The sequence below is a fragment of the Convolutriloba macropyga genome, chromosome 9, assembly GCF_964194025.1.
Source record: "Convolutriloba macropyga chromosome 9, txConMacr16.3, whole genome shotgun sequence".
Lineage (NCBI taxonomy): Eukaryota > Metazoa > Xenacoelomorpha > Acoela > Convolutidae > Convolutriloba > Convolutriloba macropyga.
This window is the reverse complement of record NC_134476.1, coordinates 4,823,213-4,846,737: the sequence shown is the minus strand read 5'-3', so window position 1 is coordinate 4,846,737 and position 23,525 is coordinate 4,823,213. Positions and strand designations below refer to the sequence as shown.

At 31.6% G+C, this 23,525-nt stretch overlaps 4 protein-coding genes across 15 annotated transcripts in view; 2 read left to right on the top strand and 2 right to left on the bottom strand.

Moving 5' to 3' along the window:
* The window catches only part of LOC142345573 (putative G-protein coupled receptor No18), a 280,348-nt gene that overhangs the window by 114,690 nt on the left and 142,133 nt on the right, over positions 1–23,525 (bottom strand). The window lies entirely within an intron of this gene.
* LOC142345574 (neurocalcin homolog) overlaps positions 1–23,525 on the bottom strand; it is a 140,682-nt gene that overhangs the window by 101,630 nt on the left and 15,527 nt on the right. The gene's annotated exons all lie outside the window — the stretch shown is intronic.
* Positions 1,164–12,799, top strand: LOC142345970 (uncharacterized). The gene is made up of 4 exons (XM_075398438.1): positions 1,164–2,094; positions 4,446–4,610; positions 11,726–11,884; positions 12,566–12,799. Exons 1-4 carry the CDS (start codon positions 1,911–1,913, stop codon positions 12,721–12,723), a joined length of 666 nt encoding a protein of 221 aa, XP_075254553.1. The 5' UTR covers positions 1,164–1,910; the 3' UTR covers positions 12,724–12,799.
* Positions 17,631–23,525, top strand: part of LOC142345897 (uncharacterized) — an 8,916-nt gene continuing 3,021 nt past the window's right edge. Inside the window, exons 1-2 of the mRNA XM_075398345.1 lie at positions 17,631–18,796; positions 21,257–21,638. Of these exons, the coding sequence (XP_075254460.1) occupies positions 21,309–21,638 (330 nt within the window). The 5' untranslated portion in view covers positions 17,631–18,796; positions 21,257–21,308. The remainder of the gene's footprint in view (positions 18,797–21,256; positions 21,639–23,525) is intronic.

The window sequence follows — 23,525 nt, the reverse complement described above, 5'->3', positions numbered from 1 at the left end:
TTCAACGAAATCTGAGTTAAAAAATTTTAATCGATTATTTGAACATCATTATCTGAAAAAATTTGTTCATGGTTTCGGGTTTGCGAAACTGAAACTACTGAGAAATAAACCAGAAACTACGAAAAGAAACTGCCAAAAAGTCTTGCATACTTTCATATCATCAGGAGTAAAAAAAAGTTAAAAAATGAAATTTTCAAAAATAGATTTTACAGAAGATTTTGTGAAAAATTTTCAATATATTGAAATTATTCGAACCAAAACTTCATTAATAATCAAAAACTAAAACTTGGATAATTGAAAAAGTTATGCGTAAATGAAGTGAATGAAAGAAAAAATTCTGCAGATATATTTTATTAAGTAGATAAGATTAGCTGAAGTGCATTAGAGCGGATGCATTTCCCTGGGGTAATTAAGATAATTACCCCTGGGTAATTACGATAAGATGACAGTTCTATTGTTCTCACTCTCTATTTTAGGTACGTCTTTGGAAAATTGATGAAAATAAGCTATAGGTAATCTTTATACATAGGTACGTCCTTTTACCCCCCCCCCCCCCAGCTCTGCTCACATACTACTACTAGTAACAGTGGTGATAAAATAGTATGCTAAACTCGTCGCCTGATGATGAAGCAAATTTTATTAAATGGGGCTTATCATGTTTCTTTCAACAGTAAGTTACAATACTGCTGTTATCGCAACGAGAGTTGATTAAAATTTGTTGTGAAGATTTTTCTGTGATGCTCTCAAAGATGCTTAGTGATATTCAGAAGATATCTCTGCGATACTCTTAAAATTGCAGCAATACTCCTAGTTTTTTTCTGTGAAGTTCTTAAATTATCTCAATCATACTATAAAGTTTTGTGTGATAATGTTGCGGTGATTCACTAAAATTTGCTCTGTGCTCCTCTGAAATTCACACCTGGCCTCAGAGATAACTATTCTCGAATTTCGTCTGTTCATACTTAATATTCAAATTCTTGGTTCTTCTCTTGAACTCATTGGGCAAACGTCAAAACTGACATGGTACAAAACTGTCACGGTGCAAGGAGCTCAATGGTCTTTTTTCTTAAACAAATTTGTATAAATTGCTGTTATTTCGTAATCTCTTATTTACCTGGAATACGTTTGCTTTCTCTTTCATTGAAAATCTGTACCGTGTTTTGTAAGAAAAATAGTGATCGTTAATATCGCAGCCCTGGCCGAATTGGGATGTTAATATGACAAGATCTTGCAAAATTGCTGTCTGCTTTAAGATGATGTTAATCTCGCACGATTGCGAGGTTCTTGCAAACCATATTAATCTTGCAAGATCTTGCAAGAATATGTTGTTTTATATATAGCATTAACATCCAAATTTAATTTTGTGAATGATTTTTGTCGTATTTGAGACCATAGTACTAGTTTCTAAATTTCTCAATTTTTACTATCACGCAGAGGCGCATAATGAATAATAACAGAAAACAACGATATGAAATAGACCTGATTGTTCGATTGCTTAAATTCTTCGAAAAATTAATTTGTTTTTATATCAAATTACAGTTCACTGATCTGCTAAGTTATTTCAAAATACGATAAGCTTTGTTATTTTGCCAATTATTTAACAACCAACAAGTTGTAAAATTCAAAACGGGCATTGATTCCATGACATTTTACTAGTTATAACAGAACCAAAATGAACTAATTATGAAAAGTTTACGGAAAGTTAAAAAGAGCCAACGCATTAAATTGACTTCAACAAACACCACTAACCAACAAAAGTTAATCAGGCGAGTTCACTTCAAAGTTTAAATAAATATAACTCTTTAAATTGATGTACACTTTAGTTATTAAAGTCGCAATTGTAGTCATAAACGATTTGAAATAACTAACTATAGAATTTTAGTCATAAATAAATATCAAAAATCGTCAAAATGATGGAAAAACGTCGATTGTTAATTTCAATAGGAGGGGGTCTTGTTCTGTCCAGTTTATTGTGGGCACTTTTGGCTAATGGGAAGTCTGGATACACTGGTTTTATCAGCGAGCCATTTCTCCTTGTCGAATACTCCTATGGGTTGTGGAAATACTGCGAGAATGAGAAATGTTACAAATATGGTAAGATATGACGTCATCAAAATCCAGACTGATTTAGGCCTGCTTATCAATGCTATCGTGATTTTGTGTCTCTGAAAGTCAACGTTTTCTAAAATACTTAACAGAGTAAAGGTCACTGAAAAACACATTTCCATGACAAAGTTGAGCTAAAAAAACATAGCTTATGAAAACTTCACTTCTATCTATCTATATATATATATATATATATATATATATATATATATATATATATATATATAATGTCTTTCAATGAAACGTACAATAAACAACGAAGTTTTGTCAATAATGAGCTGAAATGCGGCGCTCGGGTGTTCATTTTTCGGATCTATTCTTTCTGTCTCAAATTCTGGGCTGTGCAATCCATTTATCAGTTCAGATTTTGACGGATATACAACTGCAGAAACAGTCAAAACAGAATTTCAAATTTGATTTTATGCCAAACCATATCAAACAGTGATTCTTAATGTTTTTCTGCCAGTAAAAAACTTAGAAACGGAAAAACTTAAAAACTGAAAAACTTCGTTTGACAAACAATTATGTCTCATTAGCTGAGAACTAAGTGATTGTCATGCGAAAAAGCCTTGATGATGAAGGTTGCTTTCTTCTGTAGGCAGGTTCTTTTAACTGTCAATCAAACAAAGAGCAATCAATAAATCTTCCGAGCAAAATCTGATAAAAACAAAGCTGAAAATTTGATGCCTATTTTAGATTTAATATCTTAAATTGCACTGAAAAAAATATTTTCACAACAAATTGTACCAACAATACAATAAGTATTTAATTTTGTAGTTTGGACAATCAGTTGTTGTGGCGCCACCATAAATTGTACAATCACATTTAAAAATTGATTGATTTTTACCGGAAACTTTTGAACTTTTTTCTCCTAGTCGAGAAAATTTAGCCAATATTCATCTCCTAACGGATTTGGCTGTTTGAATCTATAATATTCATTAAATTTTATACCAAAATATTTGGACTCAATCGGTTGTTTGCAATGCCTAGAGTCAAATAAGAAAAACGTTGCACTGAAGTTTGTCTACTTTTCATATAGAAGGTGAAAAAAAAATTGAACTCAATGGACGCTTTTTTCTGACCACTCTCAAATGCATTTATTTTTTTGTCTATAATTCTAGTATCATTAGCCAAAATAATATTGAGTTCTCATGAAAACTTGATGATAAATTCCATTTTTTAAAGTTACAAATCATTTAATAAAGTGCAGCTTACACTGCTGCATCATGTTCCCATCTAAAAAAAAAACATTTTTTTGCTGAAAACCTGCTGAGATTATTTGTCATCAGCAAAAACAGTATTTAAGCTCTCATCATTGCACTGCTGTATCTCCCTACTCAATTAAAGTATCATCTATTATGATGTCGCGTCTTGAATTACCGCCTAAAATTACTTTCAAAGGATCGAAACAAAACCTCGTGTAGTGAAAAAGGAGAAACATCTATCGTCACTAAGCTAGCAAATTAAAGACAAATGTCTAGATTTAAAATGCATCTTCAGAATGCTAGTTTATTCACAATTTTTTCAGTATTTTCAGTTTTCAGTATTTTCAATTTAAAAATTGCAAACTGCAAAATTATTCTGATTTAATTCTTTAAAATTTTTTTTAACATTTAAGATATTCTTTAACATTTAAAATATTCTTTAACATTTTACACATTAAAATTTATATTTACACATTCCTTTAAAATTGAAATAAAAGCCAATGTGTGTAAATAAAAAGCGTCGTTAACAATAGAGATTTTTTAAGGCGACATGAAGTGTAAAAATCGACGAATATAGATAAGGTCTCAAAAAAGTCAGGCAAGAAAAAACTATTAGTTGAATCTGTTATCTTTTCTTTTTAGAAAAGGAGATAATAAAAAAAGATTCAATGAATTACTTTTACAGACAGTAATAGATAAAAACAATTAATACCAAATTATTGTTTGAGACTTCAGTTATAAGTTGGATAAAATGCTTTCGTCTGCACAACTGAGCAGAGTTTGAAATAACTGCATGAAACCATTGGTAGCAAAAAGGTAGCACATGCAAAACTAGCATGATCATATTTTTCACGAAATTAGGTTTTATACTACCATAACCCAATGCTTATCGTCAGAGCTTGGACGAAAAAGATCTTACTGAGACTTCCCTAAATTTTTCCTATCTTTTTTTCAGATCTTTTTTTCCGAAATATTTTCCACTTTTATTTCTTTGGGCTTGTATTTTTTCGCTTGTTTTTTCCAATACGTGCCAAAAACAAAACTTTGTAGCCATGTATAGGGAAAAAATTGTTACTGTTTACTATTTTCGAGAAATGAACAATTGAAGCTAAAAATTGGTCTTGTTTGCTTTAGATTTTGACAATCTGGAACGAAGTTTCGTGATGAAGATGAAATCAGCGAGAGTTTTCTACATGGCTCTCTGTCCATTTGCAGCCGCAGCTTTCACGGGGTACATGCTGGCTTCGGTTCAAGGAAACAGACCTCTTGTACTCTCAATTACATGCTCTGCGATTCAGGGTATTATTATAACTAATTATCATCATTTAAGAAAAAACACATTAATTCCTGAAATGATATATAAAATAAATCATGCTTGTAGAGTATGTAGTAAATAAAGAAATTATGTTGTTTTAATCGAAACACTTTGAGATTTTATCAAAAACAAGCTGAAAACTCAAAATCTATGTAATTCAAACTTTTGGAAACCAATGAATCAAAAAAGGAAACCAAAATATCTTACACGTGCTTGATAGTTATCGAAAAAAAAGTTAAATTGTAAACAGTCATCCTGTCAGGTTACATTGCAAAGCTAATGAAATGCTTTGCACCCCAGTAAATTAATCAAATTTTTTCACAGGTTTACTGGAAAAAATGAGGCAAAACTGTCTGACTGTCTGATGGAAACAATTTCTCACTCATTACGCCGCAGAGGTATACCCAAAACGTCAAGGGCAAATCTGCACAATCTGCGTATCTCTTGTTCGTTTTATCTATGTTAATACATTGAAAATGCAACAATATTGCGAAAAAAAAAGCTATTTTAGCAAAAACAGGCCAAATTGAAGAGAATTGCGCAAACCTTCTTCGCAAAATTGTCCAAATTTTGACAGCGAAATTGAGATACAAGCTATTTAACCTATTTTTTGCGCGCTATGTATCACGAATGTGCTAGATTAATGTATCTCTTTTTCGCACGCAACATAACTCGATTTCGCACTATAATCCGCAATTAGGCCTAAGTCAATACGCGATTTTGAGCATGAAAAAGTGGTTACTAAAACTATTAATTGATAACTGGTAAATTAAAGCGAACAAACGCACGCAAATGGAGACACGTACACGCGAACATCCGTGTAAGCAAACACATCCCCACATACACATACAAGGGCGCTGGGACGTACACCATATGTGCCACAAAATAGATTCGGCCAGTGAAAATAGATTCGGCCAGTCCCAAATTAGCATCGCGCAAAACTTTTTTTGAGCAAGGATTTTTTCAGAAAAAAAAATCAGTTATTGTGGCGCTGGGACGTACAGCATAATATTTGTTGCCACTCAACATAAATTTAATTTACTTCGTATTTAAAGCTGTTTGTAATTAATATTTGTCTTTAAATCACCTTAAAGCTTTAAAAGAAAAACTTTATACTTTAAAAGAAAAAAAGCCTCAAGAAAAACTTTATTAAAGGGCTTATTACAAAGTATTAAATCACTTATGCATGCTACAAAAAGCGCGCGTTTAATTAGGCTCAAAAAGCGCGCGTTTAATTAGAGATGCTTTTTGATCCAAAAAATAGATACCGAAAATGAGCGGAAACGTGATACAAGGTTTGTCACCTATTTTAAATTGTCAGCTATCACCTAGCATACTATTTTCAAAGTGTCTTAAATTCGCAAAAGTGACGTAACACCTTTTGCGAAAAATAAGATACAAAGCTGGTCTCCTAATTTGTTTCATTTCAAGTATCTGTTATTCGCGCAATGTTTACTAAGGCGGAAGTATTGGGGTATACCTCTGCGTCGTATTACTACTATCATGCAAGATCTTACAAGATAAACATTCAATCTTGTCTAGCGTACGCTGATGAATTAAAGAATATTATCATAAAGATGAAGATTAGTTATAAGAATTACAATGTGTTACAATGTTAAAAGACAACATAGTTATTTCTAACCATTAAAAGTTTGAGAAAAAATCAATAGATAATTAAATTTTCTTTTTTAGGCATATTCCTTGTTATTGCTAATTTATGTCTGACATTAGCGCTCAAAGACCTAGTTCCCGAGAACACAGACTCATCAATCGGTTGGAGTTTGATTTTACCGTGGGTCGGAGTGGTTCCTGCTATGGTTTCAACTTACATTGCACTGCTTGTCAAAATCAAATACTGACAGTTAAGATTTTGTATTAAGTTTTTATTTAAATTATTGGCCAGTATAGTATTGTATTTGACAATTTGATGTACTTAGTTACATGCTGCGGTAATTTACAATCAACTTTCACCAGTTTTGAGGGCTCTAACATGAAATTTCACCAAATCCTAAGTTCTTAGGCTTTTGGCAAGAAAAACAAGAAAAATCAAGAATCACAATTTCTATTTTAAAATTTTTTTATTTCGATAAACCAAAAGGGGATTGCAAATTAAATGTTTAGTGTTTAAGCGCAAGATAAAAACTGCTCTCACTCTCTTAAAAAATTTTGCTAAAAAGAGCAAATTATCTGAAATTTAATTTCGGAGAAGTTTAGTTACGTTATTTTATTCATTTAATTGCCATTGATGGTTAAATGGTGTAAATATGAATCGGGTTAGACAACTACGACAGAAATTGGGAATTACTAGACGATCCAGACAAAAAATTGGCAATTAATCAGATTGTGAAGTTTTGTGACTCTAATAACAAAATGCGACGATTCAATTTTGTGTAACTAAGATCAGGTCAATAATCCAGACAAAAAATGTCTATAATCAAATGCTCTGACAAGAAATTATTAGATTCAAAATTGCGCGCATTTGTGTGAAATAGTGCCAAATTGTTAAAAACTGTGCAACTTAATACACATTGGATCCGACAGAATGAGCAGAAGAACACGCAACTATAATTTGACAATCAGGACAGTGCAAAGTTGCTGGACTAGGTTTAAAATGAAAATTAAATTACGTCTAAATTATCATTAAAGTCTAACCATATTTCAATCTGTTTACGACACATCATCAAAGAGAGCGTTTGAAAAAAGTAACTGACGGAATTGCTGTATAAAATGGCAAAAGAAACATCAAGCCTAGGATTAAAAGTGTATTTTAATATCTTTTAGTTAAAATCAAAATGCAATTTTTTTAAAAAAATTCTGTACTATGAAGCAGAATTAATCCGACTATGAATCGAAATATCATCTTTTGAATGCCTAAAACATTTTTCAAACCATTTTAATCTTTCATCACCATCCGAGCGGGTCCTAGGTAAGCCAAAAAACAAATAACCTTTTTTTACAGTTTTTAATATTCTACAACATTTTTGGTGTTTCGCAAAAAAACGAGAGAAATCCAGAAAACGATTGTTTACGAATAGCACTGATTTGATTTGCATCGCAAGTCACAAAACAGACTGCTTTCATTATTTTTTCCAGTTGATAATAAGCTGGTCTCACGAATCACTTTTTTAAACATATGATCAATGTTAAAATTAGACATATATTTTCAGGGTAAGATGCTCAACGCGTGTATTTTCACCAAAAACTGCTGTATAATTTCCCACCAAAACTAAATGCAGCAAAAAATGAATGTCTGTTTAAAATTCGAGAAATCAGTGTTTCAGAGTAAAAGTACTTTGTTCTGAATTTACTGTAAAATTTTCACATTGTTTTCTTAGTTTAAATTAGTAGTAAGAAAAAAAACGTTTATTTGAGTAATACTGTTGCACCGTTATTGCAAAATTACATCAGAGATCAAAACAAACTTCTGAAATTTAATCAGGCAAAAGTTAGAAGTCCTTGAGTAATTGTACCCAATAAAACCAGAAACCTCTTTTTTATAAACTTTTTAAGTGCCCCTGAAAGTTTGTTCAGGGGCAATTCAATTTTCCAAGCGGCAATCTACTGTTTATTTTTTGCGTGCGCAACCATTTGTTGAAGTTTTTATAAAATTGCTGAACATGTTTTTTAAAAACGATATCTAACCAATGTGTTCAGGTACGAATTCAATTGCGTATCAAAATGCTTTTCAGTGTCTTTTTACGTACGGATATTTCGTTCGAAACAAGTTTCGCTATATTGCTCGAAATTTGAGAAGCCAACCTAACTGAAATTATATTTATAATGCTCTATCCCATGTATTGAGGTTTTTGCTCATTAATACTCGTATATTTACTGGGCTAACGACAATGCGATTTCAAATTAGGACTCGGCTCGAAATTAATTTTTATCTATCAGTTAATGAAATGCGATTTTTTTGTGATTTCGGTAACTGATTTTTATTTATCAAAGACAGTTCATTAGATTTTTTTGCGCTAACTAGGAGAATTTATAAGAATTAACTGAGAAACTTTTGGTTACAAAACTTTTGATCTTTAACTTAAAAAGGCTAAATGCTCAAGTTAATATTTGTTTGTTTACTAAAACTTTAACGTCAAACAAATATTGCTGAAAACATGAGAACTTAATAACTATGTCATTGAAAATAATAATTACATCACATTTTGAAATTTGTCATTTGATTAATATTAAGTTGTTAAAGTTTGACCTCAAAATTATGCAAAAAAGTTCGATTGTTGCTTTTGGTTTTTCGTTTATGCTCAATAGTTTTCTGTGGTCATTGGGAGCTAATGGGTGTTCTGGTTATACTGGAGTTATAACTAATGGAGATAATTCTTATAACTTTTCACTGGGTTTGTGGAAAACGTGTTTAAACGACGAGTGTCAGACTTACAGTACGTTTTTCTTCGTTTTAGCTGACATTTCTTCAAAAGTTTTTCAATTTTTTGTTCATTGTCCTTAATGTCCTCAAATGTCAAATGTCAGTAGTTGTACTACTATAATCTAGACTTTATAAAACGCACGCGATTAGTTTTTTCAATCCTTGTTCAAAGGTTATAAAAGTTGTTAGTTAAAGAAATTTGTTGACTATAGTTTAAGTTTCGTACATAAATAAACGTTCAATGAGTTGAAATTATGCAAAAAAGGCGCAGAAAACGGCCAAATTATAACGCATTGTTCCTAAATCTTTTTAGGAACTTCTATTAATAACTTAAACATTTTTATTTTTAGGAGAAAACAACAAATTTATCATTTTAATTAATTTTTATTATTTGATTTCACGTTTCAAGTAATGTTAATGGATTCTTGTATAATTTGTATTAAATTTTTTTTGCTTCAATTATGTTTAATCTTTTGGTTATAATTATCTTTTTCGTAAAATGTTTGCTGAAAGTATTTTCGTCACTTTTGTTTCATTTGTTTGGCAATTACAGCATAAATTGATAACAATTATTGCTTTTGTTAAACCTATTACAGTACAAAAAATCATGACGCGTTTGTTGACATACGATCGGCTGGAAAAGCGAAACAAAACTGAAAAAAAAACATTGAAATGCAATTTGAGTGCTCAATTACAGTATATCAAGGAAATCTGATTCGCTGCGAAAAAGATTTCAAAGTGCAACAGGGTACCAAAATTATCTTAAAAATAGCACACTCACTCAACTTATCCACTTCAGAAAGTACGGATACAAAAAAACGATAATTTATAAAACAGTAATTTGTATAAGACGTAAAAACAGCAGGATGTATGCGTGGGAAGGCCTATAACTGACATTGTGGTTTGAAAAAGAATCAAAATGAAAATCTACAATTAACTACGACAGCTAAGAAAGTCTCAGTTTGAGGAAATATTAACTCCATTATTGATTCCGGTTGTTGTAAAATTACTCAAAACTTACTAGACTTTAAGCTTCTAAATCACTCCAACATGCTTTTTGGACTTATGAAGCTCGTCTGTATCAGTACTGATCAGTACTGGGAATGTCTAAACGCGTATTTAATATCGGCACTGAAAAACGACTGCACTCTGGTCAAGTCTTGTTTTACACAAAAAAAGTTTTTCATAAGACTCGGCCAAGTCTTAATTCTAATTTTGAAGCAAGTTTTGAACAAACTGATGTGTCATACACAAATTATAAGATCAATAAAGCCTTGAATGGCCTTGAAAACTTGTGATAGACGTTGTGAAATGGTTAATGTGAATTTTAGTGATTGTAATCAAAATTGCAAATATACTATGGTTCCCAATATAGTATGGTTATGATTTCTGCTTTTAAACCATGATTCGTGCTTGATAAACATGAATTGAGCTAGGGGGTGAAAAGTTTCCTTCTAACTTTCTCTGTTTAAACTGAAATCATGGTTAAACTGCTTTGTTTTCTCACTGTCGGCCAAGTTGTTACGCTAAGAGATGTCGGATTGTCCTTGACGAAAATACAAAAACAACTCAATTTGAAATCAAGTTCCAGTGCATCGTATGCATACCGACGTTACTTGACAAATAAGTTTGGCAGCCCAAAAATTGAAACAGTGCATCGTATGCATACCGACGTTACTTGACAAATAAGTTTGGCAGCCCGAAAATTGAGCCGAAGACCCCCAAAATTGTCAACGAAATCCAAAAAAAATTAATTAGCGATGTTTTGAAAGATACCAAAACTTCACTGGATCGCATTAGAGTGACTCATTACATTTTCTCTTGCTACAATACAATTTTCCAAAGGTGCAATTTTTTTCCAAGAGTAAGAGTGAAAGGTATTGAGCTGGCCAGCATAAAGTCTAGATCTGAATTTTATTGAAATTTTATGGGCGATTTTGAAGCAGCGGTTACGAAAACAGACTAATTTTTAAGAAATATTAGAAGAAAAATTGTCTGAAATTTAGAACGAAACTGACGCAGAAGCCGTGAGAAACCTGTATGAAAACTATACGAACCGTTTGCTAGACGTTAAAAGAGCTAAAGGTGTAATGACGCGTTATTAGAGAACAAATTTGAACTCAAAATGTTATATTTTTTCTTTGTTATGCTTTTTTAGAATGTTAAGGTGTACGTAGTTTTTGGTAACATAGTGTATTCCTTGTCTCGATTTGCCTTTAAATGAAGAAATCTTGGAAATTTCAAGGACCGAACAGCTCTGTCGGAAAAAACTGCACTCCAGTGGAAGTTTTATAGCACAGCACTCCAGTAGAAAGTCCTTATGAGATAGAACCTCAATTTGCAAGTTATTACAAGTTAGCCATTTTGAGCGAAAAAGTTTTTTGTACACATTTTTATCCGATTCATCACTTACGCCCCTAACAAACCATAATTTGGAGCTGTATTTTTTTTACTAGGTGAGGAGGGGAGTTTGAATAAGAAAAATCCCTATTTTAAACAAGCTCATAAACCTTTACTATACCCTAGTCCTAAAAAAAAGGTTATCTTGTAAGATTTTGCAAGATTCTGGCAGAATCTTGCAAGATCTGACACGATTAACTTTTTCTTTCAAGAATCTTACAAGCCTTTTTTGATCTCAAAATTCGTTTTCCGCCTCGAACACCAATTCTTATGACCTAAACTTGAAGGTGACCTATAATATTCTCAATTTTGTGTTTGCAGAGAACTTGAGTGAGTTTCCTCCAAGCTTCCAGACTCGCCTGAAAATGGCACGGGCTCTGTTTCTCATCGATTACGTCATATCAGCTGCTGCGTGTTGGAGTTTCCTGTTATTCTGTGAAAGCTGTATCAATTTAGTTATCTCATTCGCTTATTTGAATTGTAAGCAACTCTTTCCGGGTCATCCATCGTACAATTTTTTTCTTGATTTCATACGAGATCATAAATGATTCTTTATAGTAACCATGCTAGTTCATGTCATTTATTAGATGTATAATTTCTTAGTAGTTAGACAAAGATTATATACGATTTCATGGAAATCGTGCAGGTTTGTCCTGGAACAGTACAAAAAAATTCAAAACCAAAAAAAACTGTATAAATTTCATTTTCGGTATAAATCGAAAAAAAAAGTTATTGGAAATTTTTGTTTCGGTCAGGAAACAGCTGAACTTTCGTTTCTTTGGAAAGTTTGTTTTGCAAATGAAATAGAAATTTTATCCGGCAAATTTTTCAAATTTTTCGCAAAAATGTTGCTTAGTTTTGGAATAGCTGTACAAAGATAACACATTGGTACAATTATATAGCAATTTTAATGTCTGTCTTGATACAAGTTTTGAAATCAATCGAGTCGCCATTTTTTGATCTGCTGGTTCGCAAACCAGATCAAAAATTTCGATTCCATTATGAGTACAAAAATTTAGGTTCAACCTAAATTTTTCTTCTCATAACGGAACCGAAATTTTTACTTAGTTCGCGAACAAAAAGTAAACAGTCCAGCCATTTTCTTGGGCGATCTACAAATAGAAAAATTGAGTTTTCAATCAGATGTGTTTTTTGTTTTAGTATTCTTGTTGGTATCGGCCAACGTGTGTCACATTCTAGCTTACAGTGGGTTCTCTGTGGGATCATACGGGTTCAGTTGTCTGGTGCCCTGCGGGTCTACCCTAACAGCTACAGTCGCACTCATGTTTGCAATATACTACAAAATGAAGAAAAAATGATTCAAAAAGGAAAATGACCGCAAGGAAAAACTGATTTAGAAATTTGTTTGATACTAAAAGAATTTTTTTGAAGAAAGTTTTCTAACCCCGGCCAAAGAAAATTTGAAGCAATCAGCTCTCGTATGTGGCTGACATGCAACCGAATCCCGTGCTTCTGTTTTCAGCCATCTACGTGAGGACGAGCTCCTACTTAACCAAAGTTTTAGGGTGAACACAATCTGTGCAGCAATGCTGGTACAACTAGTAAATTTCAGACGCAGTAGTCACCCAAAAAGGACAATGCTTTTAGCAAAAAAAAGTTTGAAATGTGGGGGGAAGGGTACCCGAGAGAAGGCGGCCGTGGCCTAATGCTATTCCGCTGTAACAGATGATTATTAGATGTTGTTTTCACAAAAATCTTTTTGGTTATATCATTGTGGAGTTCTTATAAATCAAAACAACTCTCAATCCTGAAGGTGTTATTTTCATTCGACAAACAAAAAACAACCTAATGTATACATCGCGTTTGAAAGGACATAAAATCAGATTGTGGCAATATGAAGAAATCTAACTCTTTTAGAAGTAAGAGTTAATATTTTTCAAGTCAGTTCTACTCCGTCATCTTTTTTTCAGTGGAATAATCCTTCAAATTATACAGCAAAAATATAAGCAGCATAAATAGGCAAACTATCTGGGGAATGAACCTTTGTTATTTTCGACCACAATTTGACCACTCCACTGATCTTTGCATTAATGGTTTTATCCTGCCAGCCGATTTTTTTATCTCAAAAGTTATCTTAATGAAGCTACAAACCGATATAAAACACTGGGAAACATACAAAAGTGTTTAAATATTTGGTAGTCCCCAAAACGCTAGACAGAACAAGAAAACAAATGAACCTATTATGAAAAAAGAGAACGATTACGAAGTTGAAGAACAAATCTGTGATCTTGAAAAGCGTTCAAAAATGTAACAAATTGTCCTCTTCAAAAAGATCTTTGTACAGTAAATCTTGCTTTAAAACTGTTTTAACCAAGTTTTGCTCAATCAGCTCACAAAATTACCCGTTAATGACAAATAGGAGCCTTCAAATCGCATTTTTACCTATGAGAATACACAGCCTCAAATTTAAGACTATTATATTAATGACAATACTGATACTGTGATTGCTATATTTAAAACCTGAAAGCATTTGGATATCTAATCTTGTGATAAATTACATGTTTAATTCAAAAGAAGAGCTTTCATTCCTAATAACTAAGCCTTGGCAATCAAACAAAATTTATACCAAAAGTTTTGGGAATCATATATATTCAGATCTTTGTAACTATGGTTCTGGTATAGTCAATTTTATATGTATATTCATCAACATAATTTTCGTTTTCACTTATTATCGTATAACAGTTAGCACAAAAATGAAGAACATGTCTAAGTCAGCAAAAACTGATTTAGAAGTGTGTTTGAACAAAGTTTTAAGACCCCGGCCAAATTTTTTTTTCGAAATGAGCTCTCGTTTGTGACTGACATGCAGCAGAACAAAAGTTCAATCCGTGCATCCGTCTTGAGTTGTCTATGTGGGGACGAACTCGTACTTAACCAAAGTCTTAGGCTGAACACAACACAACCTGACTATTCTCTAATTTCCCTTCTAAATCAAAACCACTCTCAGAACTTAGGACAAACAAACTACAACCTAAGCCATCCAATGTGTTGTGACATGTTTGCAAATTGATTTGTATCATTGTGGTGAATCTTTTTGAACTCCAATAACTAAACCTTGGCGATCAACACAAAAATTAGAATAAAAGTTCTGGAGATCATATTTATTCAGTTCTATATAAATGTGAATTGGGTATAACGAAATTTGAAATGATATTCGTTAACATAGTCAAAAATATCAACTTCAACTCTGCAAACCCTATGAAAAAACCTTAAACACCGAAAACTTTATCGGGAAATTTTTAAGCGAGATGTTTTACATTAGGAAATTAATAGTAATAACTGACTGAAAAGTAAATTTAAGAGAGTTACCATAGTGTCTGTGCATGAAATTTTCAACACATTAAGATCTCTTGAACAATTGTGCCGGAATTTTGTCAATTGGTACGAATTGTTTGTATACTGTTTTTGGGTTTTCTAACAAAAGTCGATAAGAAATGTGCTGTTTGATATTAAAAAGAAAAATACTACCAGAGCAAGGTGTTCAACCTTTGAAAAATAACTTGTATGCATTCTATTAGTTTAAAACTGAAGTTTAATAATATTTAATAATAATTTAATAATAATAATATAATTTGATAATAATATAATAGTTTAATAATAATATTTCAGTGATAGAGGTTTCACCCGTATTCTGATTTGCTATTTTATTCCAAGTTGGTGCTTATTTCACAATTCAGACTAGGCGAAGTAGCTAACAGTCAGAGCCAAAAATATTGATTGCCATATAAACTTTGTAGCTAATTTGGACCGTCCAATTAACTCCAGGCGGCACGCCGGGTTGGGATTCCAGTGAATCCCATCGATGGATCATAGAATTTTCATAAAAAGTCCACCGGTGGTTCATTTCCACTTTTTCTCTGATTATAGAAAATCCATGTATGGGAAAGGTCGAATTTTTACTGGATCATAGAAATTCAATTGATGAAACTTCACTGGGTCATAGAAAATCCATCGATAGTATTTTACAGTCAGCCATCAAATAACAATCAAAATTAAGTCAGAAAGACGTGAAAAATACGTATAGGAAAAATGTCAAAAACAGGTTGGAAAAATTTGACAAATAGGTAGGGAAAACGTCAAAATTGGTCGGAAAAACAATAAAAGGTATGTCGAAAAAAGTCAAAATAGGTTGAAAAAAACGTTTTTACGGTCATAAGCTACTGTTCTTCTGACCAACATGCCTGATAAGCTGCTTTTTTATGACCTTTGACTGCGTACTAAAAGTTTGAAAAGCAGCAAGATGACCCGAGATTCCTTTGACGAAAAATCTCGTTCTCTAGATTTGTAGTTTGTTGTCTGATTAGTTTATGAAGCGACTATGATCTATCGATGAAGTAACTATATTTCATCGATTCATCAATGGGAGCAGAACGTGGGACAGAGGTAATCTAAAATGACACTTAACCTAATTAAACGAGCTGGTTTATTACTCAGCTAGATCGCTTCACTAGGGGAAACTCTAATTTAGCAGATTAGCAGACTTGAATGATACTTGCAATTACACAGATCGATGGAAAAATAGTGCTGGCTGTAAGTAAGCTCGGAGCCTCAATGCAATGAGTTATAATTTTGTTCCGACCCACTTTAGTGGGGGGTAGGGAACTTTATACTCAACTGGTTTTTTTACTTTCAGTCAATTTTGGTCGATCGATTCATTCATGGTAAAATATTGTTTGTGGTATCATTAGAAAGCTTGTCCAGCAAAGAATTTTAAATTAAAAGAATTTTTTGAATTTCGCTTTTTCCGAGGAGTTACGGAGGTTTAAGGAAATAACGTGAGCCTATTTTCCGTTATTTTTTTTTGCTCAAATATTGTTCAATTTTTGCTTTAAAAAGATAAAATTTTAAAAAGATACATTTGAAGAGAAGATGTTGATGAATAGTTTGAACCAAATGTTTTGGCAACATTTTCAGTCAATTTTTTCAAAATTCCGTATATTTCACTTTTTTCATATAAAATGCTTCAAATATGCCTATTTATTCGACTTTTTCCAGTTTGACCTTTAGTGTTTTCAACAAAACTGCGGACACATTTTAAAAATCAGATATGAACTAAATTTACCTCTGGTTCCTACGAATGATTTCTGGAAATACCGTTTTTCCGGCTTTTCGCTAGTGTAAACCGATTTTTATAAAAGAAAAACTATTGTTTATTATTTAAAGATTTAAGCCGTAAAATATACTACAATGTTCTGTAGTCGCGTATTTTAACAGCTGCAGCGATAAAAAGACCGGTTTTGGTCTAGTAGTCAGTTTTTTTAATGAAAAAGTATTCTGATTGCATTTTGGTTCTATCAGTTTTTGAAAGTTTTTGCCTTTTTAAGAATCAACTATTCAGAAGTTCCATTATGATCCCCTAATATCCAATGAAACAATATTGCCTTTATTGATTTAGGCCTGTGGTCTTTATGGCTCCGAAATTTTTCAATTTGTTTTAACGTAATTCTTGAGCTTTGCCATCATTTGATGTTCTTTTGTAGTCTTAAAGCAGAATCTAATTAATCAAATGTCTATTTCCGTATCAGAGAAACTTTTAAAAAAATAACAAAGGCTTTCAGTTGACACATAAATGTTTTTTGGTAGTATAACTCAATAAATATCCGAAATTCATCATACGTTTTTGACATAATGAATTTTTTGTCAAATTAGATATTTCAGTTACACTTTCTACTTTTTGTTGTAATTGAGAAACAAAAAGAGCGGGAACAGTTTTGATTGTGTAACATTAAAGTTCAAATTTTAATCGAAAAATAATATGGCTCTCTTTATGTTTTTTCGAAAAACATCTGCCTTTTTGGTTTTTTATGTTAGCTAATGAACATAATGATTTCAAACCAACAAATCAAGCCCATTTCAGGTCAAATTCACGTGCAAAATACGCCAAGAAATTTACATATGAATTTCGGCGTAAAGCATATGGTTAGTAGGATTTGACACCACTTGCATGAAAATTTTTGTGAAATTTTGAGTTCTGCCTGTATTTGCTTTTGTTGTTATTTCTAAAATTATTGTTGTTATGTCTAACGCCTTTAAAATATTTGTTTTCAAAAAAGTATAAGAGTGATTTGCCAATTTCAATCTTATATCAGTAGCTATTCAGCAGAGACTTAGCAAAGAGAGAGAGAGAGAGAGAGAGAGAGAGAGAGAGAGAGAGAGAGAGAGAGCGAGAGGGATCGCATTCATTTTCTACTGACTATAGTGTAGTCTTTGTAGATATTCTAACTTCAAAAAGGTTTTGTTTCGCTGATATTAAAAAATTCATTGATATTTCGAAATTAATTATGCGTAAGTGATTATTTTCAACATTTTTATTGAACAGATTTTAATCCTATAGTCTTCGTTACTGTTTCCTCGCAAAATTGAAGTGACATTCTGATCATTGCTTTTATTTGCTGTTTTTTGTAGCTGTATGTAATTCTGAATAATGAGAGTTCTCAATGGTTTCGCATCAAGTAAAAAGAATGATTTCAGTTGACAACTATTGCTTTAATGATTTTGAATTAAATTGTTTTCAAAATATGTAATCGTGTTTTCTGATTTTGCCCTTTTTGTTTACTGTCTACTTGTTGATTATTTGCAACTAGGGCAGTACCAAAACTTTTCTGGTGAACTACAAGTAATTTGGTTTAGCTATTTGCTAGCTGATGCTGTTTTGACTCTTTCTTTGAGTTTTTACTCAAAGAAAAAGAGATAGAGTTTTGGTCGTAAGTAATGCTTGATGTGTTTTTTTTTATTTTGTTGTTCGTCTTGTCTCTTACTATCCTTAACAGCAGGTTTCATTGGCCCTCTGGTCAATTATTGTTTCATTTGCTTTCTTTTCAAGCAACTCCAAATGTTCAGAAAATCAAATTTGCTTTAGCATTTTGTTGTAATTGCATTAACATATGAAAATATCAACCTTTAAATATGATGGCATGATCATTACTAGTTTCAATAAGTTCCGTAAGTTCAGTAATCAGTAATTTTCAGAAATTGCTCTTTATATTCGGGAGTCGTTTGAATTTTGAACCATTTTTTTCAAACTTTGTTATGGCAACAATCAATTCTTGTCTATCATTGACAATTCAACTATGATCGGAATGTTACAATTTCATTACCGGCAGAAAGTAACTTTTGTTAGATTTAAAGTTAAGGTCTTCTTAATCAAACAATTTCATATAGAAACAGAACAGAATTGTAAAGTGGCTGGATGATATAGAGTCGAAAGTGAACGAGCTTTACTCTAGTCATAAGTAATTTGATTGTTAGCAAAATTGATCTCTATTATAGTCTGCAAACTCAAGCAACAATTCGGTTAGTTTCGACTATTCGGAAACAAGATGAGATAATTTCATATTTTTACAACGTTACAGATTGTAAACTTGTCTGCAAGTAAGTATTTACGTTTTTGTTATTTATTAACTATTGATAAATTGGTTTTTATTGATTTTTTCGATCAATTACGGCTATTTTTCATAGATCTTACATAATGATATGAACCGGAGCAAATCTTTTTTCCAATTAGTCATAATATTGAAAACTCAAAATAATTACCTAAATAATTTTTAGGTAAGATCTTGAAGATATGAAAAAATGATTTGAGAATATCACTTTTTTTATATGGTCCTAAAAATTTTTCAAACAAAGAAAAATGAAAAGCGATTAATTTCAAAGGTTCTAGTTTATTAACAGCTATGTCAGGTGAAATCTTATGAAGGCAATTTTCGCGAAGTTTCTTTTGGTGCAAACTAAAAGATATCATGATATCATTCTTGTGATATTTGAGTAAAAATCTTCATAAACAATAAAAAAAAGTGTAATATGCTATGAAAAAATTTTTGTTACTTAATAAACAGAAGTTGGTTTAAAAGAAGATTTCAGTACGCACTGACAGTTTTCACGTATACATTTATTTTTTAACTTAAATTGCATTAACTTTATATATTACAGTCTTTCAATCATATCCACCTCCGAGAAAATTTAAATCAATGTGAGGCAATGTTTTATTCAGAAAACCATTTGATTATACAATTTTACATGGGGAAAAATTACAAAAACTAATTTCCAAAATTTCATTATTTTAATAGTTATCCTATAGTTATATATTTAAATCGATTTTAAATTTAAAATTTCTCCGCAGTTCTTATTAAAAACTTATGCATTTATCTCAGAAAAAAGATATGCATGCTTCATACATGAATAGCAATTGTTTGCACACATCAAACAAAAAAAGATGAACATGCATAAAAAGTGCATCATAGTTATTACTTGCACACAACAGGCAGCACTTTTTTGGAACCTAATTAGTTGTTGGGATTACAAAATGTCAAAATTATTGATGGTCTGAGAAATTGTTACTTCATATTCAGAATTTCAGAAAACCGGTAGGTTTGAAAGAAGATCTTCAGTACGCACTGACAGTTTTCACGTACACATTTATTTTATAACTCTGATTGAATTAACCTTAATTTACAGTCTTTCAATCATTTTCAGCTCCGAGAAAATTTAACTCATTGTGAGACAACATTTTATTTAAAAGACAGTTTGATTATACAAGTTTACATGGGAAAGATTACAAAAACTAATTTCCAAATTTCCATTATTTTTATAATTATCCAATATTTTTGAATTATTTTTCATTTTAAAATTTCCCACAGTTCCTATTACATGCTTATGCATTTATCTCACAAAATAGTATCTCCATGCATTAAAAGTGAATAGTAACTGTTTGCACACAACATGAAGCACTGTTTTGGAACCTAATTAGTTGTTGAGATAATAAAAAGCCAAAATTATTGATAGTTTGAGAAACTCAAAAAGAATTGAAGTGCAAAAAACTGTTGTGACTTTTGCTCTGAATATTTTTTTCAGGCTTCAGAAGCCAGCAAAGTAAAAATTCTGAGACTTGGAATTGTTTCTCGGTTTTCAAGACGCTACTTAAATAGGGTAATGACCTTCTTCTTCAAAAATTTTCAGCAAAAAGGCAATTCTTCAAGATTATTAAAACTTCTCGAAAGTACTTCTCGAATGTAACTTCTGTTCACAGTTCCACAATTTGCAGGATTTACGTTTTTGCTAGGGAAAAAACTTATTAGACTTTCATCTTAATTGAGAGATTTTTTTGATTTGTTCACTGAAAAAATCTGTTAAATAGTTTTTATCATACCTTCACGTTATGTTTTGTTCAATTGAGAATGCTGAATTCGACTATTTAATTAAAATGAATTAGTCAGTTTAATGACCTGTAACCAACTTTGATAGAGAACTCTTTGAAGAAATTTGAAAAAATTGTGCATTTCTCGGAAAGAATAGGTCAACTAATTTATGACGTTAAATAGCAATTTCTTCTCAATTGAGAAATAATATCTTCCAATATTAGCTTAATTTCTATCATTCGAATTCTTTTGAAAATTGTTGGAAATGTTTCTTTTTAAACTTGCTTACGCGGAGCAGTATATTAGTTTATTAGTTTATATAATTGCGAGCTGTCATAATCAAATGTGATTTTAAATGTGACTGCCGTTAAAAAAAAACTTTTTAGCTGAAGATATTATGAAATTTGATTATAATTTAAATGTTTATGAGAATACATGAACAGAAATTGATACAGAAAAAAGATGGGCTGTCAGCTGTATCACGAAAATTATATAAAAGTTTTTTTTTGAATTATTCGTACCTGCAGCTAAGTCGCAAAAAAAGTATTCCAGTGCAATTTCAACTGACAATTTTAACTTTTTCTGTTGATTGGTTTCAATTTTAACTGATCATTACGCAACTCTCTCTCTCTCTCAAACCAAATTTCATTAACTTCCGAGAGACCTAAGCTGTAATTCATTTTGTTTTGCTTACCAGATTGCAGACTTAAAAAGGTTCCGGTAATTCCGACAAACAAGAAGGCGTCCCAATGATCCGGACAACTTTGATCTCGGTCGGTTTGTCAACTTTGATCGCCAGTCTTATTTGCTCAGTGTTAGCGAATACCAACTATGGCTACGTTATTGAAATATTGGACTCGAAATATTCATACGGGTTGTGGAAATTTTGCTCAGATGGAAAATGCACCAAATATGGTAAGTGGGTTATAACTCTGTCATCATTTTTGATTTTATCGATTATGAGTTCACTTTTTTCGATTATTTCATTTTTCTCGATTAAAGCTATCGCGATTTTAATTCTAAATAACCCTTACTATCTGTTTTCCGACAGGAAGAATACAGCTAAAAAGGGCAAAAAATGAACAGAGAACGTAGCTTGATCATCCATCGACTATTGTCTGTCCCATAAACATGAAGTAAGCGAACGTTCGAAAACGTCAAAAACAGGCAAGTGAGCATCAAATTGGTCATTTCAATGTCAACATTTTTTCCATTAAGCTTCTATTCATCATTTTTTTCTACATGTTTTAAATATGAACTTCGACCTTTGAACTCCAACCTGTGGCTTTTGAAACGTTCGTTTATTTCAACTTTATGGGACACGCTAAACATCCACTATAAGATAAAAAAGTTTTGTAAACAGCTGAGAAACTTACAGCTGATGTATCTTGGTTTAGTCAATTCCCATTGCGACATAATAATATAACGTATATTAAAAATAATAATAATAATAATAATAATAATAATAATAATCATAATAATATTAATAATAATAATAATAATAACAATAATAATAATAAAAATAATAATAATAATAATAATAATAATAATAATAATAATAATAAATTGTTCTCGAGTAGGATTTACACTTGTTAGCAACACATATGGTATAAATTATGTACCATAATAACGAATAAACTCGACAGGTCATCAATAGTTCCAAGAGGTCCTAGTCTAGTGATGAACAGTACCATTACTATGAACAATGGTGTGAATGTGAGGCTTATCATGGTAAGAGAATATAGGGGGAAACCTCAAAATCTTATTTTGAATTTGATGATATCTATCGCGTTTTTTTATAAATCAAAGCAAAAAGTTCCAAGTTGTCTACGAAAAAACAGTCCCTGAAACTAGATAATAATTGCTTAAGTTCTTTTGCACTCATATGTTGCACTTCTAAAACAAAACTAGGATAGAATTTTAAAATGAAGCTAAGCATTTTTTGTATTCTTACTCCCAACTTTTTAGGACTTATTTTAGGCCGCTGATTCTGTTTGCAGTTTTAAGTTGCTTTGATTGGACTCTTTTTGCGTGCAGTGTAAAAATTTCTTTTCTAGTAATTACATTTTTGAGACAATCAATTTGGCATTCTGCTCTCAAAATTTCAGCTAATTTTCTCAGCAGTTGAAAAAGGTGCATGACTCTAATCGAGTAAATGTGATTTGATTCTCGTTCCAGGCAAGTGGAGGTTGATTTCGGCTTATTAAAAAAACTTCTTGTAATTTGTTTGATTTGTGACTCAAGTGGCAAAATTAGGGTTTTGATACTTGTATCGATTAAATAAATAGTTAGCGCCAGTTGAATAAAACTGAATTTAGAACGGTTGCGCAATTCTTCATTGGTATTTGACTATCTTATTTCCCCCTCTTTTCTCGACACTTTTGCAATATGAAGAGTGTTCCCGGACCTGAGTCTCATGATATTTCAGTACTGAATCATAAAAATTTCATTCTGTTTTTCTATGCGCAGAGCTCTGATCAGGGCACATTTCACGGTAAATTTCAGAGTAAAATTCTGAGATATTTCTAAACATCATGAATCTCAGTTTTTGAATTCACCCTGAACATAATGAATTTTTATCCTAATTTTTTACTGATTAGTATGAAAAAAATCAAATCCGCTGGAACTTGGAAAAAACTCAACCAATAGCAAAAATTAATATAATGAGTATATGGTTAATCGAAACAGGTTTAATGCTAATAATAACAAACAAAAGGAATAATAATTAGTTATTATCAGCAGAACTTAGTTACTGCCTCTGAGAAAAAGAGGGGAAGAAAAAATAGTGAGCCTAAATTTATGCAACTGTTGTAATCGTTACAAAGTTGATTAAAAACATCATTCACCACACGGTTGTTAACGTGCTCTTGAATTGGTCAACAACTGCGCTTTGCTTCGGAGTTTGTTGCCCTGTTCCCCCCCCCCCGCCCCAGTGTTTTTTATGACCCCCGGTTACAAATTCTATA